The sequence below is a fragment of the Gekko japonicus genome, unplaced genomic scaffold, assembly GCF_001447785.1.
Source record: "Gekko japonicus isolate JY-2015 unplaced genomic scaffold, Gekko_japonicus_V1.1 scaffold1336, whole genome shotgun sequence".
In the NCBI taxonomy this organism is placed as follows: Eukaryota; Metazoa; Chordata; class Lepidosauria; order Squamata; family Gekkonidae; genus Gekko; species Gekko japonicus.
In genome coordinates, this window is record NW_015175399.1 from 213592 (window position 1) to 228245 (window position 14654).

The 14654-nt window shown below is 43.7% G+C and overlaps 1 protein-coding gene across 1 annotated transcript in view; it reads right to left on the bottom strand.

The window, feature by feature from the left end:
- SH3YL1 (SH3 and SYLF domain containing 1) overlaps nucleotides 1-14654 on the bottom strand; it is a 44456-nt gene that overhangs the window by 20761 nt on the left and 9041 nt on the right. The window contains exons 3-7 of the mRNA XM_015425693.1: nucleotides 10528-10641; nucleotides 6018-6082; nucleotides 3526-3638; nucleotides 2407-2535; nucleotides 1377-1542 (exon numbers count right to left, since the gene is read on the bottom strand). Coding sequence (XP_015281179.1) covers nucleotides 1377-1542; nucleotides 2407-2535; nucleotides 3526-3638; nucleotides 6018-6082; nucleotides 10528-10641 — 587 coding nt within the window. The remainder of the gene's footprint in view (nucleotides 1-1376; nucleotides 1543-2406; nucleotides 2536-3525; nucleotides 3639-6017; nucleotides 6083-10527; nucleotides 10642-14654) is intronic.

A 14654-nucleotide genomic window follows, 5' to 3' on the forward strand; every position in this document is an offset into this window, starting at 1 on the left:
GAGGAGCCATTTCCTTGAGGTTTCGCTCCACGGGGCTATGGCACTGACCAAGTTTTTGTCAGTCCTAAATCATATTTGCCCAGAATACTTTCATATTTTTCACAGTAGAAGCAAATAAAGAAACTAACATCAAGGAGGCTTAAAGCAGTTAATTACACAGAAAGCTGTATGCGGAGCCCAACAGTACAGTCCTAAGAGTTATACTCTTCTATCTACATTGAAGTCTAACTCTCTTTAAGATTGTACTGTTCGGCTTCCTGGTATAATTGATCTTCCTGAGAAGAAATTGCACATATACCCTTTAATACAAGATGGGATGCCTAAGCTGCCTTAAGATGCTAGTTCTGCTACATCCCCTAGTACTTCATGTGGGTGTTAGAATTATTCATGGGATATTTTAAAAAGTTCATGTTTATCTTAGGAGTTATCTAAAATGACTGCAATTACAACAGTGGAACAGAGCCCTTCACTTCATGTAATTCCAGTCACAAGGTTATGTTTCATTAAGATGCACAAAGTGTTATGCATATAAATGCCTAGTGGTTGGTGACCTGGCAACCAGAGCAGTAGTTGATTAGTTTCATAATGGACGTCAAAGCTGCTCTGGCTCAATAGTGCAAGGCTATCCTGCCTAAGTGCATCAACAGTATCACATATTCTTCCTGTTTAAGTTGGTAACTAGATAACAAATCCTACCACTGACACTCATTATCGAACTAAACATAAGAGCATTGCAGCTCTCAGAACAGCTATGCCACTGTGATACATTCTAATTAACAGAATATATCGGCCCAATGTTATGGCACTACTGGACCCCATTACACAACTTAGGTCTTCCTGCCGTACTCAAAGGCTTCTATTTTTAAAATTTATATATAATATACTTGTCACCATCTCAACGGCCTACATACATCCTTTCCCCTGGTGCTTAGTCTCACCACGCAGCAAAAAGCACAGCTCTCTTTCCTGGTGGTGATCTTTTCGGAAGCTTCTGCCCATTTCGACTGCAGCCATTATGCTCCAGTATATGGGTTGGATCCAGGCAGTCTTTTCACTCAGTCTCGGCTCTGATCTATCCATACTCCCAGTCATAGCCTTTGAGAGGTCAAGGGGAACTCCTCCCTCCCTTTTTCATCGGTGGAAGAACTGGTTGGATCCAGCCCATTGGCTGGGATCCCGAGAACATATTCCACAGGCTATTTGCTCTGGCTGCAGCATAATTTCCTTCCTTTGCCGCTTCTCCTCATGCACAAACAATGGCTTTCCGTGAGCCCCTGAAAAAACTGAAGTGCTAGCAGCAGAGGAAGCAACAACTACAGCTGGACTGAAGTATGTGTGGAACACATTCTCTGGGTCCAAGTAATCCAAGTGCCCACCTTTCTTGGTTCCTTTACTGCTGGGGTCCATCCACAGTTTCTCCCTTCCAGAGTTTCATACTGCAGAGTGAAAGACTCCAAAATATCATAAAGGTCTTGTGCCTGAACAGGAGGTGATAGATCACCAAACAGAATGGCACTTGCACGGATGTCCATACCGTAGAATCTAGTTCAAAAATGGGGGGTGGGAAAGGTTAACCAAACACATAACTGATCAAGGAAAGCATCATCTCATTTCTGTATTTTTTCATAAGACTATACATTTGATGAATGATTTCTAACCAAGGAACATAACTACTCAGTATATATGAATTAATATTAGGATACCAGTTAGATCATGTGACTATTTATTTATTGCTTCTTTTTTTTAAAGAAACACACGTGAAATTCAGATTTATGTCATCTATTTGTTAAACACTCAACAGGCAGACAACAAACGCAGATACAGACTTCTTTGCATCCTCTTTTTTCCAGTACCTTTTATGACCCTGAGAAGTAGATGCTGGGGTTGGGGGGCTGCACTTGGGGAGAAAAGGAATGGGAAATCATCAGTGGATTCAAGTCCTTGGTTCTGCTGAAGTCCAACAGATTTAGATCATGGCAAATGGGCTGAACCCAGTGGAAAGTGTCTGCTAACAGAAGGGGAGGGATAATTTTTACTTCTCGCCCTCCATGGTGAACCTCCAACGCCTCCATTGTGGTGTTCCTTGGGGTCCCTGTGGCCACCAGACGCAGCATTTCTGGGGGCATTTTGGGGTGCAGCAAGAGAGAGAAGGTAAGTTCCACTCTGTTGACAGCAGACGTATTTGGCAGGATGCAACCCTCTATGTACCGGAAAAGGAGACACTTAGCACTAGGGTTAACTGCACCGTGTGACTATAACACTGAACAGGTTACTGGATAGACCTAAGAACCTTCTCCAACTACAGGCAGCATATTCCAGATCAAACTTTAAAATGAGAAGGACTTCTTTAACATATCCCCATCACAGGAATTAAAAGTTTAAACTAATACTTTGCTTACAACTTACTTTCTGTTCGTTTCCTTCCTTTCAATCAAACAGCTTCCTTCTAAAGACACGCCTGCAAATAACCCTCGAGATTTGCAGTAAGTATAGACTGCAGCAGAGCTTCTCAAGGCTACATCACCTTCTAGATTCCTGGGGGTAGGAGAATTGTGATCAGTTGTCAGTTACCTCTTGATCATTTGTATATGTCTAAATTGTGCTGCACATTCTTTTTAAACTACATATTTAAACAAATGTCTAGAACCGTTCTTCTTGCAGAAAGTCACTCCAGGTTCCAAGCAGAGTGAATTGGCAGTGGAGCTCACGTAAGCAGCTGTACCACTAACCCTCAGTTCAGAACCTATCAACACCACAGAGCTTGTTGATGTGTTTTCTGTTGCCTGGGCCACTTATTTCTTCCTCCAAACGAAGGACCAACTCTGATTTTCCTCCACCTCACTGAAGTAGGAAGCACTTCTGAAGGAGACCAAAGTAGTCCCTTCGGGTCTACAGGAAGAGTTCATTCCCAAAACCTAGCTGCCCCTATCATAGGAGGACACTTGGACTGGAATCTCCCAACACTCTGTGATGGGCCATTCCCCTTCCCCAGGCAGCCATTTTGTGGTGGCACCTATTACCATTTCCCCATATCCTCAAGATGGCCACAAGTATAGAATATCCAAAGGGAAGGCCTTGGTCTCTATGTCTTCTTGTTGGCCCTCCAGAGGAACTGGTTGGCTACTGTGTGAGAAAGGATGCTGGACTAGATCCACTGGTCTGATTCAGCATGGCTCTTCTTATGTTCTTAATAGCAAGATATTTACTAGTACTACTACTGTTTCTTATGCTCAAACTAGAGAGGACTCTAGTACCACAATTGGAACTCCCTTAGAACAAAAATAAATTGGGTGGGGAAGCAAGATAGTGATGTTGCAGAAAAGAGAAGTTCTCTCTCCACCCCAAGCTGTTTCCCTAATTGGAAATTGTGTGCCCCCCCCCACCCCCCGGGCTGCTTTGAAGGCTGGTATGGGGAAAGAAAAAGAAACTGCTACCACCCCCACCCCCGGTATTATTTGGTCCTTAGTGTCACTGCCTTCCAAGAAGGAAGATGTATGCTAAATTGGAAAGAAGTCATCTTTTTACCTCCCCAAAGGCCCAATTGCCACTGTAAAGTTTCCTCCCAGGGTAAGATTGCCACCTTTAGCAAACGCTTCAACAGCTCTTTCATGATTCAGTATTATTACAAGGTCTGATACCTGAAGAAGGAACAAAAGGAGGGGGGACCCCTTAAACTTTAATATATTCCGGAAAGAAAGAACACAGATATCCAAATTATTTAATCTGCCAACCAGCAGAATAGCATAGAAAACATTTCAAAGAACAGCTGTTATCTGTATCTTTCGGTAGAAGATAAGCTAAGAAAGAAACACAGTATTACTACTAAACAGGCCTCTGGGGCAGTCTTGCTGGGTAAATAAGGGCGCTGGCAAGCTGGTTCAGTTTGATCGTTCTTGCTGCAGGCACCGGCTGTGTTGGGAACCTGGGATGGGTGAGGCTGCATAGGCTGTGGGACAAAGAGGGGGAGGAGAGCTCGCCTGCTGCCCTGCCTGCCTGCCTCCTCCACACTGTTGGTAATCTAATTAGTATTGATCTAATTAGGCTCCCCGCTCCTGGTGTTTGCCCCTCTGCCAGATATTTTTCTGGCTACGGGCCTGCTACTAAATGGCTACACATCTATTGTTTTGGTCTTATGTAACTGCAAAGTAAACATAATTCTAGACCCACAGACTGAAAACATTTAAAGCCGTAGGAGCTCAGGTGTCTGAAACTTAACAGTTTCTGGCAGGGGAGGAATTGGAGAAGATCCTCCTAGTTGACAGCAGCTGAATAACATCTCTCTCTGCACATAAGTATGTAAGCCCTTGGGTGTACCCAGAGGCACAAGGTGAAGGGCTCTTAAAAGGGTTGCCAGCTCTGCGTTGGGAAATACCTGGATATTTTGGGGGTGGAGCCTGGAGAGGGTGGGGTTTAGGGAAGGGAGGGAGCTCAGCAGGGTATAAAACCATGGAATCCCCCCCCAGCAGCCATTTTCTCCATGGGAACTGATCTTGGTTGCCTGGAGATCAACTGTAATAGCAGGAGATCTCCAGGTGCTACCTGGAAGCTGGCAACCCTACTTCTAAGCCTGATGGGTGGGCCTAGAGCTGGGCGGATTATCAGCTGGCGGAGAGAGAAGGCCCACTCCACTATTGGAAGCAGTCCCTCCTTTTGTTTAGTTTGCCTTTTCTCTCCATGTATTGCTAGTTGCTTTGGATTCCCATAAAGAAGAGCGGAATATAAATAAAGAGTTCAGTAAACTAGCATCCTAAAACCAGGAAGGAAAGAGCTACCTCCTCTCTCCTGTTCCACTTGATTACATCCCACCACAAAAAAATCCAGAGGAACAGGCTTTGAGCATGGCCCAAAAGGGGAAATAGCAAGTGATCTGCCATGCCTTTTAAGGCTTAACTCGTTCAGCATAAAACAGCAAAAAGATATCTTTGACAGTGACAGGAAAAACGCACATACATATCACATTCATAAAACAATCACTGTTTAAGATCATCAAGGTGAACTTCCCCCCCTGAAATATGTCTACTACACAGCACTGGCAGGGTTATGGTCTCTTGACTCTTCATCTGTATGCACTTAGAGAAGCTTCGGTCTTGGCTGATCTGTGGCCTAGTAACCTCCTCCCCCCAATTGGGCCCAGAGGACAAAACATCAGGTTGTAATGGGAAGCAGTTGGTTCCTTGATTTAACCAGCTAGACTTAGGGTAAGGTCTGACACTTATCTGGCTAGGGGTCAGTTAGCAGGTGCTTACATGAATGCTCAGCATTACAAGATGGTCCCCTCCTCCCCACTGATGGTGCTAGAGACTCTGCAGCCATGCCAGTCACCTCCTTGCCATCTGTATTCTGAGGAAACACGGTCTCCCCCTTGATTCGTTCCTTGGGAGTAATTCTTACGGAAAGCATGACTGCTGAACTTGAGATTTTGTAAATTAGTTTACAAAACTAAACTACCGACTATTAAAAACAAGTCTTGTGAAGGAGCTCATCCCACAATAAATGTGTTTGTCTTTAAACTGCTACAAGACTTATTTTGGCTGAAGTAGACTACCCCTACTGTATTCTGAGGAAACACAGTCCCCCCTTGATTCGTTCTTTGGGAGTAATTCTTACGGAAAGCATGACTGCTGAACTTGAGATTTTGTAAATTAGTTTACAAAACTAAACTACCGACTGTTAAAAACGAGTCTTGTGAAGGAGCTCATCCCACAATAAATGTGTTTGTCTTTAAACTGCTACAAGACTTATTGTGGCTGAAGTAGACTACCCCTACCCCCGACTGGATCTAAGCAATTTAAATGTCTATCATGAAAGAAACACTTGGAAGACACAGGATAGCACGGCTAGTGCTCAGCCATAAACTCTTACTAAATTAGCATACAATATATACAGCTATAGAGCTTGTTCTAAGGTTCTAGGTCAGGCAACAACTAGAAAGTGTTTTGCGGCATTGTCAGGTATAGAACAGAAGGTGCATGCATGTAAAAAGAATGATGTATATTTATTATATAGAAAATGCTTACCTCGATTCCAATTTCAAACCCACCGCCAAGGCCAGCTATTCCTATTGCAGAAGGAGCAGACCAGCCTGGACAACATGAACAGAAACACATCTTGACAATGTACCATCGTTTAGAAGTCATTGGGCGATTTCTCACTAGAGCTGCCTCGCAGACCAGCGCCGTTTGCCCCAACACAAACATTTCACACCTGAGGCTGCGGGGCTGCATTTTGACTCGGGGCTTCACCCGATTTCCTCCGCAGTTTCATGGTCCTCAAAAACCAGGATCACGAAACTGCGGAGGAAATCGGACGAAGCCCCGAGTCAAAATGCAGCCCCGGAGCTTTGGGTGTGAAATTTACATGTTTGTGTCGGGGTAAACGGCGGCTGTGCTGCGAGGCAGCTCTAGTGAGAAATCACCCATTTACTCATGCCACATGGAAAGAGGCGCTCACCACATCGCAAATGAGCCAGGTCATTTTGCACACTATGTTCCCCAAGTGGGGGAGACGAGTAGGCACTTGAAGATCATGCTAAATCTCAGTTAAGATATCTTAACATTTCCATAAGTGAACACTGGAAAATTTATAGCAATAGTTTATCTAATTCAAATTAGGCATGCCAAAAAAGATACATACTACATAGGGTATTGAAAATAAAGTCAGAAACTGCTTCCGGTTTGGCTTCCCGAATGGCGGACGCAACCTTGGGGCGCTTCCGAGGGCATCTTCACCCGCCCGCGGTCGAGGGGGGAATCCGCGCAAGCGGAGACCCGGACAAGCCCCAGGGGGGCTCCGACTCGGGGCGCGCGAGGGGAAAAGCCTCTTTCTCGACCGGAAGGTTGGAAATTGAGGCTCCCCTCATGCCCCAATGAACCTCACCGTGTTCGCGGCCCCGCACGGGGCTTAGCGGAGCTGCCAGACGCCACCTGAGTGATGAAGTGAAAATGCGAATGAAATGAAAAGGAACGGCTGAAATTGTAAGTTGCCAATCGGTATAATGAACTGATGCAAAGCGTGTTTCTACCCCCCCCCCAAGCGAAAGAGGAGGAGGGATTCCCGAACTCCCGTTTAAAAAGAGACTTTAAATGAGAAAAGGGGGGGGAGAACGAAAGCCGAGGAGAGTGGTGTCACCTGTTGATGGAAAGTCATGAAGATTTGTTTTTGTCGATCGCTAAGATGAAAAGAAGCTAAGCGCGTTTCTCCCCCCCTCCTAGCGAAAGAGGAGGAGGGATTCCCTGTGCTCCCATTTAAAAAGAGATTTTAAAGGAGAAAAGGGGGGGGAGAAGGAAAGTTGAAAAGAGTGATGTTACTTGGCGATGGACTGTTTGAAAAGAAGTTATGAAGTTTTATCTTCTAACTGCGCTTTGCGAACTTTGTTTAATGTAAACAAAATAAATAAGATGTTGGAGCTGGAAAAAGAACTGTGCAACAAGAAGGGAGGAGCTTCCGGTTTGAGCGATAGCCTCTTCTGGGAAACCTGTTGAAAGGCTTTGAGCTGCGATGAATGAGAAAAATGCCATTAAAGCGGAGGTGTGGATAAGGGATCCAGCTACAAGAACGACAGCGTTTATTTTAAAGTCGAAAGATATAAAAAGAGAAAAAATCGTTCTAAGAGCTTGGGACTTTATCGGAAAGGCGTGTTGAAAAGCGGCAGTTGCAGGCTGTGAGCGGCAAGCGAAGACCCGGAAGAGAAGTTAAAAAGTTGGAGAAGAGAAGGAGGAGGAGGACCCTTCCTGTTGTTTTTTTTATCGGAGGAGAAACCAGCCCGAGGATAGAAGAGCCAGTTCACAAGGCGATTGAAAAGGTTTTTTTCTTTTTTACTAACAGCGATATAGTGGGACACTACTAACTTTTACTAATAACTGTTTATAACTAAGAAGATGAAAGACGATTGACAACACAATGAAGCCAAAGAAGATTTTTTTATACTATTACTAACAGTTTAATATACTAATGAAAGTATCACTCGACCTTTTCTTTATCCCTCTATATACCCTTCCTCCTTTCTGATATGAAAAGCAATAAAATTCTCTCCTTTTTAGGAGAGTTTATATACAAAAAAAGAAAAGAAAATAAAGTCAGAAACTATCACCTGCAAATCTGACCCAAGCATAAACTCCTTTGGCATCCCCCAAGAAAGCAATCAGACTCCCATCCACGAACATCTGCAAGTCTATGGCTGTGATACTGTTTGTGGGTTCTTCAACAGAAGGGGAGGGGGGGAAATGCTACAAACGTCAAATTTAGATCATGCTTGATCTGTTATACTTCATAAACATATCCATATCAGTTTTGAGAACACTATGATTCTTTGCTAATACCCTGGAAAAGATTTTTCCTTTTAAAGTATGTACACCATTCAAAACTTCCTGAAATTGGTAAATCTTTAGGGAAGAGAACTAACTGAACAGAAGACCCTTGCTTACCAAAATGGTTTCATTATTTAATCAGAAAAGTTTCATAACAGTTTATAATGAGCTGTTTTATAGCACAGAACTCCTAATCCATTTTATGCAATCACACTGTAATACTTTCTGGATAAGTAGAGACTCAAGACAAAGAAAACATTCATTTGTAGCTATTCCTCAGAGTTAAGGAAACAAGACAACAGTGTCTGCCAGCAATGCACACATCTAAGGCAAGTAGCTGCATCAGTAACACAATTCCATCTCAGTGTCAGCATATTGTTTTCAGTGAGTTCCATCGCTTTCCAGAAGCATGGGAGGCAGAAGATGACAGCTTGACACCGAATAACCAAAAAAGCATTCACAGGTATCAAAATGTTAATAGCACTAGAACACAGCAAATGGCATTCAGTTCTGCATTGAAACTAATTCACTATTGTTCTTACCGACACAATTTTTAAATAAGAACTCTGACACTGCCAAGTTCCATGGTGTAGTCTTACAACTGAAACTAAACAGAATGCTTTTGCATTTTCTTCTGTCCAATTCAGCTAATAGGTATGAGCACAATTTTGTTTTCTTTTTGAAAAACTTGATCTCATTTCATTAAATTGGTTAATATTATAAGTTTCAATTACTCAATTTGTTTTTTTCCCCCCATTTCAATCGGGAATTCGTCCTTCCTTTATCCCTTTCCCCTCTCTTCCATATGGGATGAAACCTTATGGCAGCACATCCTGACTCAAACAATTTTCCCTGCCAAATGTCAGACCCAGAGGATAAAGCATCCCTGTTTTATAGGGAATTAAAATTCTCACTTGCAGAGCAGGCACATGAAGATGACTGGTACCCCAAAAAGACAATTAGGAACACAGACAACAATAAATAGGGGAACCCTTAAATGTTTACACATGCCCTGATATTCATATGTTAAGAAAGCAGGGGCAATTTGAGGGTTTGTAAATATTGCCCAGGGAGGGAAGGTAGCATGTTACAGCCTGATGTCATCAGATCTCGGAAGCTAAGATTGCTCAGTACTTGGATGGGAGACCATCCAAGAACACTACTACTACTATTACTTCTGCAGAGGAAGGCAATGGCAACCCCCTGTTTCTAACTTGCCTTGAAAGCCCCTTGCTGGGGTTGCCATTTGTAGGTTGCAACTTGATGGCACTTATGTACATATATAAACACTGTTCTTTTTGCCAGGCTCAGCTACTAAAATAAAGAGCCTGGCTGGAAGAAATGTTCTTCAAGGACCTGAGTGCACTGATGTCAGATGACATTACCTTATCTTATTTAAAAATACATGTCTTCTCACTTTTTTGGGTATTTTTTTTAATATATGCATGTGTGTGCGCGTGTACACCTGGAAGTCACGGCAACCTCTGGTGACTGACCCCTACTGGAGACCTGGAGATAGGCTTGCCAAGTCCAGCCTGGGGGGCGGGGAAACCCCCGCCCCAGAGGCCCATTCCCCGCCACCAGCGGATCGGGCCCCAGGGGGAACCCCACCCCCAAACCATGCGACGTGCACGTCACCCAGAAGTGACACGACCACGCCGGGCACGCTGGGGGCGGGGCCATGGTCATCCGAGGAAAAACTCTATGGTTTTCCCTCAGATGGTCGTAGCCATGCCCCAGCGTGCCCGGCGTGGTCGTGTCACTTCCGGGTCACGTGGTTGTGGCGTGTGTGCGCTTTACGCGCACTCCCGGAGCGGCGCTGGAGTCCTCCGCTCCAGCACCACTTCAGACTTGGCAACCCTATTTGGAGAATATTCAGAGAGATGGCTGAATAAAGCCTGCCCCCGCTTCCCAACTGCTGGTATTCCAAGGTGGTCTCCCATCCAAGTACTTGCCAGAGTCTTAGCTTCTGAGATCTGATGAGATCGGCCTTGCCTGGGCTATCCAGGTCAGGGCTCCTCACTTTCTTTACACAAGAATTGGTGGGTTTCTGTAAACAAACAAGAATCTTCCCTCTCCTTCCATGGCCCATTACTTTTTAAAATAATCTAATATGGCCCATAACTTTTCAAAATCCTTTCTGCACCCCACATGAAATGTTATTAGGTAATAGTGTGGAGAAGAAAGACTTATTTCTTTTAATGAAAGTGGGCACACTTACTTCCAGTAGGCAGACGACCTAGTACAATCCCGCTTCCTCCTCGAGCTGTTACCAAAAATCCAGCCTTGATAACAGATAAGATTGCGAGGCCTTTTGCTTTAGCAATTACATGGGCTGCAAATAATGAAAAGTTAAAGAATACATAAGGAAAAGAAACTCTTCATAGGGCAAAGCCTTTTTAAAAAATCAAACTAAATCTAAGCATATTTTGAAAAATCCAACAAAATATTGCAGTTGAAGCTAATGTCACCCAGTCCAACATTTGACTTTTTCTTCTCAGAGAAGCAGATTCCTATTTTTTTTTGTTCAGTCGCACAGTCGAGTCCAACTCTTCGCGACCCCATTGTTTTTGCAACTGCCTTTTGTTTAAACAATACTTTGCCATATAAGATGGGGATGGCTATGACTTCAAGAAACACAAATCCCAAAATCCTTGTTGTGTATATGAAATTTGTTCAGGTTTGGGTTGGTTTGGGGGTTTTTTTGGTCTTTTTAATTGGAAAGCTGGATAAATATAAAACTGTTGCCAGAACTTGAACATTTCTTGCTGGGAGGGGGAGAAGGGGGGATTCTGCTGCAAAGTTATCATCATCCACTTTGCCAACCAACACAAAAGCCAGGGATTTCTCTCACACACCTTTCAGAGTTAGATATAATATGAATAAAGTGATCTTGTAGATGGCAGCTATAAGGCCCTTAACTTTGCTATTTGTGGCTAAGAGTATTTCAAATGTTGTGAGTGGCCTTTTTAATGGTACTGTTGTTAGGAGATCCAATCAAACGTTGTAGTTGGAGATATTCAAACCATGGTAGATTAACCTCACACTTGCCGAGGGCTATATGGATGCCGAGCTCGTGAAAGGAAGGATGTGGGAGAAGAGGCAGCCACTCAGTCAGTTCTGCTCACACTTCCCACATGCTGATCACCGCATTTGTTGGTGTGTTGCTCTGGGATGGCCCTCTCTCATGTCTCAGACCACCATCATTGATTGCTGTGGCTCAGGGTCCAAAATCCCATCCTGGTTCCTGTTGTAGCCTAATATGTGCCTTCATCTGATGCACAGTGTCAGACTCCCAAATGGCCGGAGGAAGCACCAACTTGGAGGAGTCCCCTAGGGCTTTGCTGATGGTTTCAGGCATGTCCCTAATTGCTTCTTGCGACACCCAAATCATTGCATGGTGGCCATTGAGACACCTCCATGTTGCACTTGTATTCATGACAATCAGTTTGGTATAGAGGATTTGCCCAGCCCAGACAGTTTCAGTAGCCCTGTCTTTCACACATAGTGGCCTCTCCATCTTCCTCCTGTTCTCCATGTTGACCACACACTCAGCGATGGCTATTACTTCCATTAGGGCAGGTTGCTGTAGTCGGAATCAGAAGATTCAGAACCAGAAGGGTTGCTGTAGTCCACATTTCTGAGAATTTACTCCCACCGCCTCCCCTTCGATATACTCTTCTTGGAACACCGTATCTTTCTTGGAGGTGCCCTCCACCACAGCCTCCTTGTATGTGTTAGCATATCTTCTGAACTTGAGCACCAACAGATACTCGGGTCAGCAGAAGTGTCAGCTTAGCTAGCTGACTCTAGATATTTGTCACACAATATAGTGGTAGCAATGGACGATTAATTTGCCTGGAAATGTGTATTAGATGAGATGGGTGATTTAAAAGGGATACTGAAGAGAGCTTTGTAAATGAGAACCGGACAAGAAAATACATAGCATAAGTCTTATAAAAACTGGGACTGGTTATTTAAGCACAGCACACCTGCCATTCATCACTGGAATTGTATTATCCTTGGCAGAAGAGATGGACTTTAGATTCTGCATGGTGGTTGCATAGATTTTGAGAGATCAATAAGTACATTCATTGCTAGAAAACATGCCCCCCCAGCAAAAAAACAACAACTGCTCACATGAATCACTACTAATAATCCAATGCATTATTTTGGTAATAATATATTGGATGACTAGATACGAATATGGAAAATAACACATTAGATGAGAAACATTAGCATGATGTTTACTCACTTTGCTGATCAAACACAACAGAGGACATCATAAGTCATTCTGGAAGGGCTGCTTGTTTCTGGCTATATCTTCTCTGGTAATGTCATCAGGGAAACCCAGTTTGCTGTGACTCTGAGTGAAAAACTGTATTGGGGGAGGAATATTTTGATCAAGTAGAAGGCCAAAGGAGCCAGAAAAAATTCCTATGATGGATCTTGTCAATACTACAGATACTCCACAGCAATGATCAGGTCTTCAGAGATGTCCATGTCTTCCATCTTCTCTTCCTCAAACTGCCCATACAGTGGAATCTTCACATTTCCACCCTGCTCATAGACTAGGACAAAGGCTCCTGTGGTAATGGGTATCATAGTTGCATCTCTTCTGGGAACATGCTGGCAAGGCTGGTTGAGCCTGCTGGTACTTCCACAAACAGTACTGAAGTGGAGGCATCATAATTTGTCATCTCTCTACTGGCTCTGGATGGCTCTGTTGAAGAATAGCCCTTGGTACTGTTTGCTATTATGAGGAAGATAGCTTCCACAAACTGATGAAAATCTGTCGAGGTTGTTAACCCTCATGGCCAACTTGCTGAACTCAGAGATAGAAGGCATAATGGCAAGAGTGACAGAGGAAGCAGGTGCTTTGCTAGCTGTCCATCACTTGCTCCCTTCATCATCCCACTGCCTACAGTACAGCAGGTGGTCATATCTCTCCATTCAAGAAGCATCAGTGCCAGCTTCTCAAAAACACAGTATGGTTCTGATGAACACTGGAGCACTTGAATTACTTTTTAAGGAAATTAATGCTCTGAATCATGAAGACAATCTGTTGAAGATCCTCTTTGTATCTGTATTGACTTGTCACCCATAAGTCTTTAAAGACACCAATTTCTAGCTGGACAAAGTCATGAATTTTATGGTCTTGGACTCCAGAGTTGAGTCCCAATTTTCTGCTCAAGACTATCGCTATATGAGTAGAGAGAGAGAGAGATGAGTTCCAGGGTGTCAGCAAAAGAGAGGATCTGATGAGGAATGACAGTCAGGACAGGGTATGATATTGTGCCACAGGAGGCATTGCAAAGCATCTGTAGGCTCCAAAAAACCAGTCAGGACAGGGTATGATATTGTGCCACAGGAGGCACTACAAAGCATCTGTAGGCACCAAAAAAATGGAAAGGGTTTCTACAGATATTGGAGAAGGTAAATTTCAGTTTGCCGTACAGAGTAGGTATGTGCTATTTTTCATGTTTCACACCTAATCATGGAACATCCTTATCGATCACTGCACACTTTACATCTCAGTGTAGAAGTATGGTAAAGCTAGCTGTTCCCACTTGAGACATCATGCATTTTTTGTTTCAGTACAAAACATATTGATGGGACAGAGACAGATAACATCTATGGTTATTTCTGGAAAACAGTCCTAAATGTTTGTAATATACGATGGGTTTCACACTGAACAGTTCTTAATAAATACAGACTATCTAATGAGCACTTGTACGTTACCTTCTTTCTTCAAAAAAGGAATGATCTTAGCAAGAACAATATTTTGAGAGTCAGCAGAGCTGTGAATTCAGCTTGGAGACAGGGCAGGGACCAAGAAAGAGGAAGGAATAATATAGGAAAGCATTTGTGATAGAGAGCCACCAGAGCAATCTGATTTTTTTCTCTCTGCTCCTTTTTCTATAGCCAGGCCAGGTACAATGCCCCCTCAAACCATGGTTAGACAATTTCAGATACAACCCAAACTACAATCTGTCCAAATGTTGCATTGCAAACCAACTTCATATCACTGTTAACAGTCTGGTTTGATGGTTCAGTAACTGCAGACCATGGTTTGCAAACCAGAATTTGTCATCTATATGAATTAGATAAGCATATGGAGCAGAGGGAATTAGATAAGCATATGGAGCAGAGGTCCATCAGTGGCTATTAGCCACAAGGTATAGATAAGGACTCTGGGGCAAGTGATGCTCTGTCTTCTTGGTGCTTGGGGGGGTCAACAGTGGGAGGGCCTCTAATGTCCTAGCCCCACTGGTGGACCTCCTGGTTGCACTGGTATTTCTGGCCACTGTGTGATACAGAGTGTTGGGCTGGATGGGCCTTTGGCCT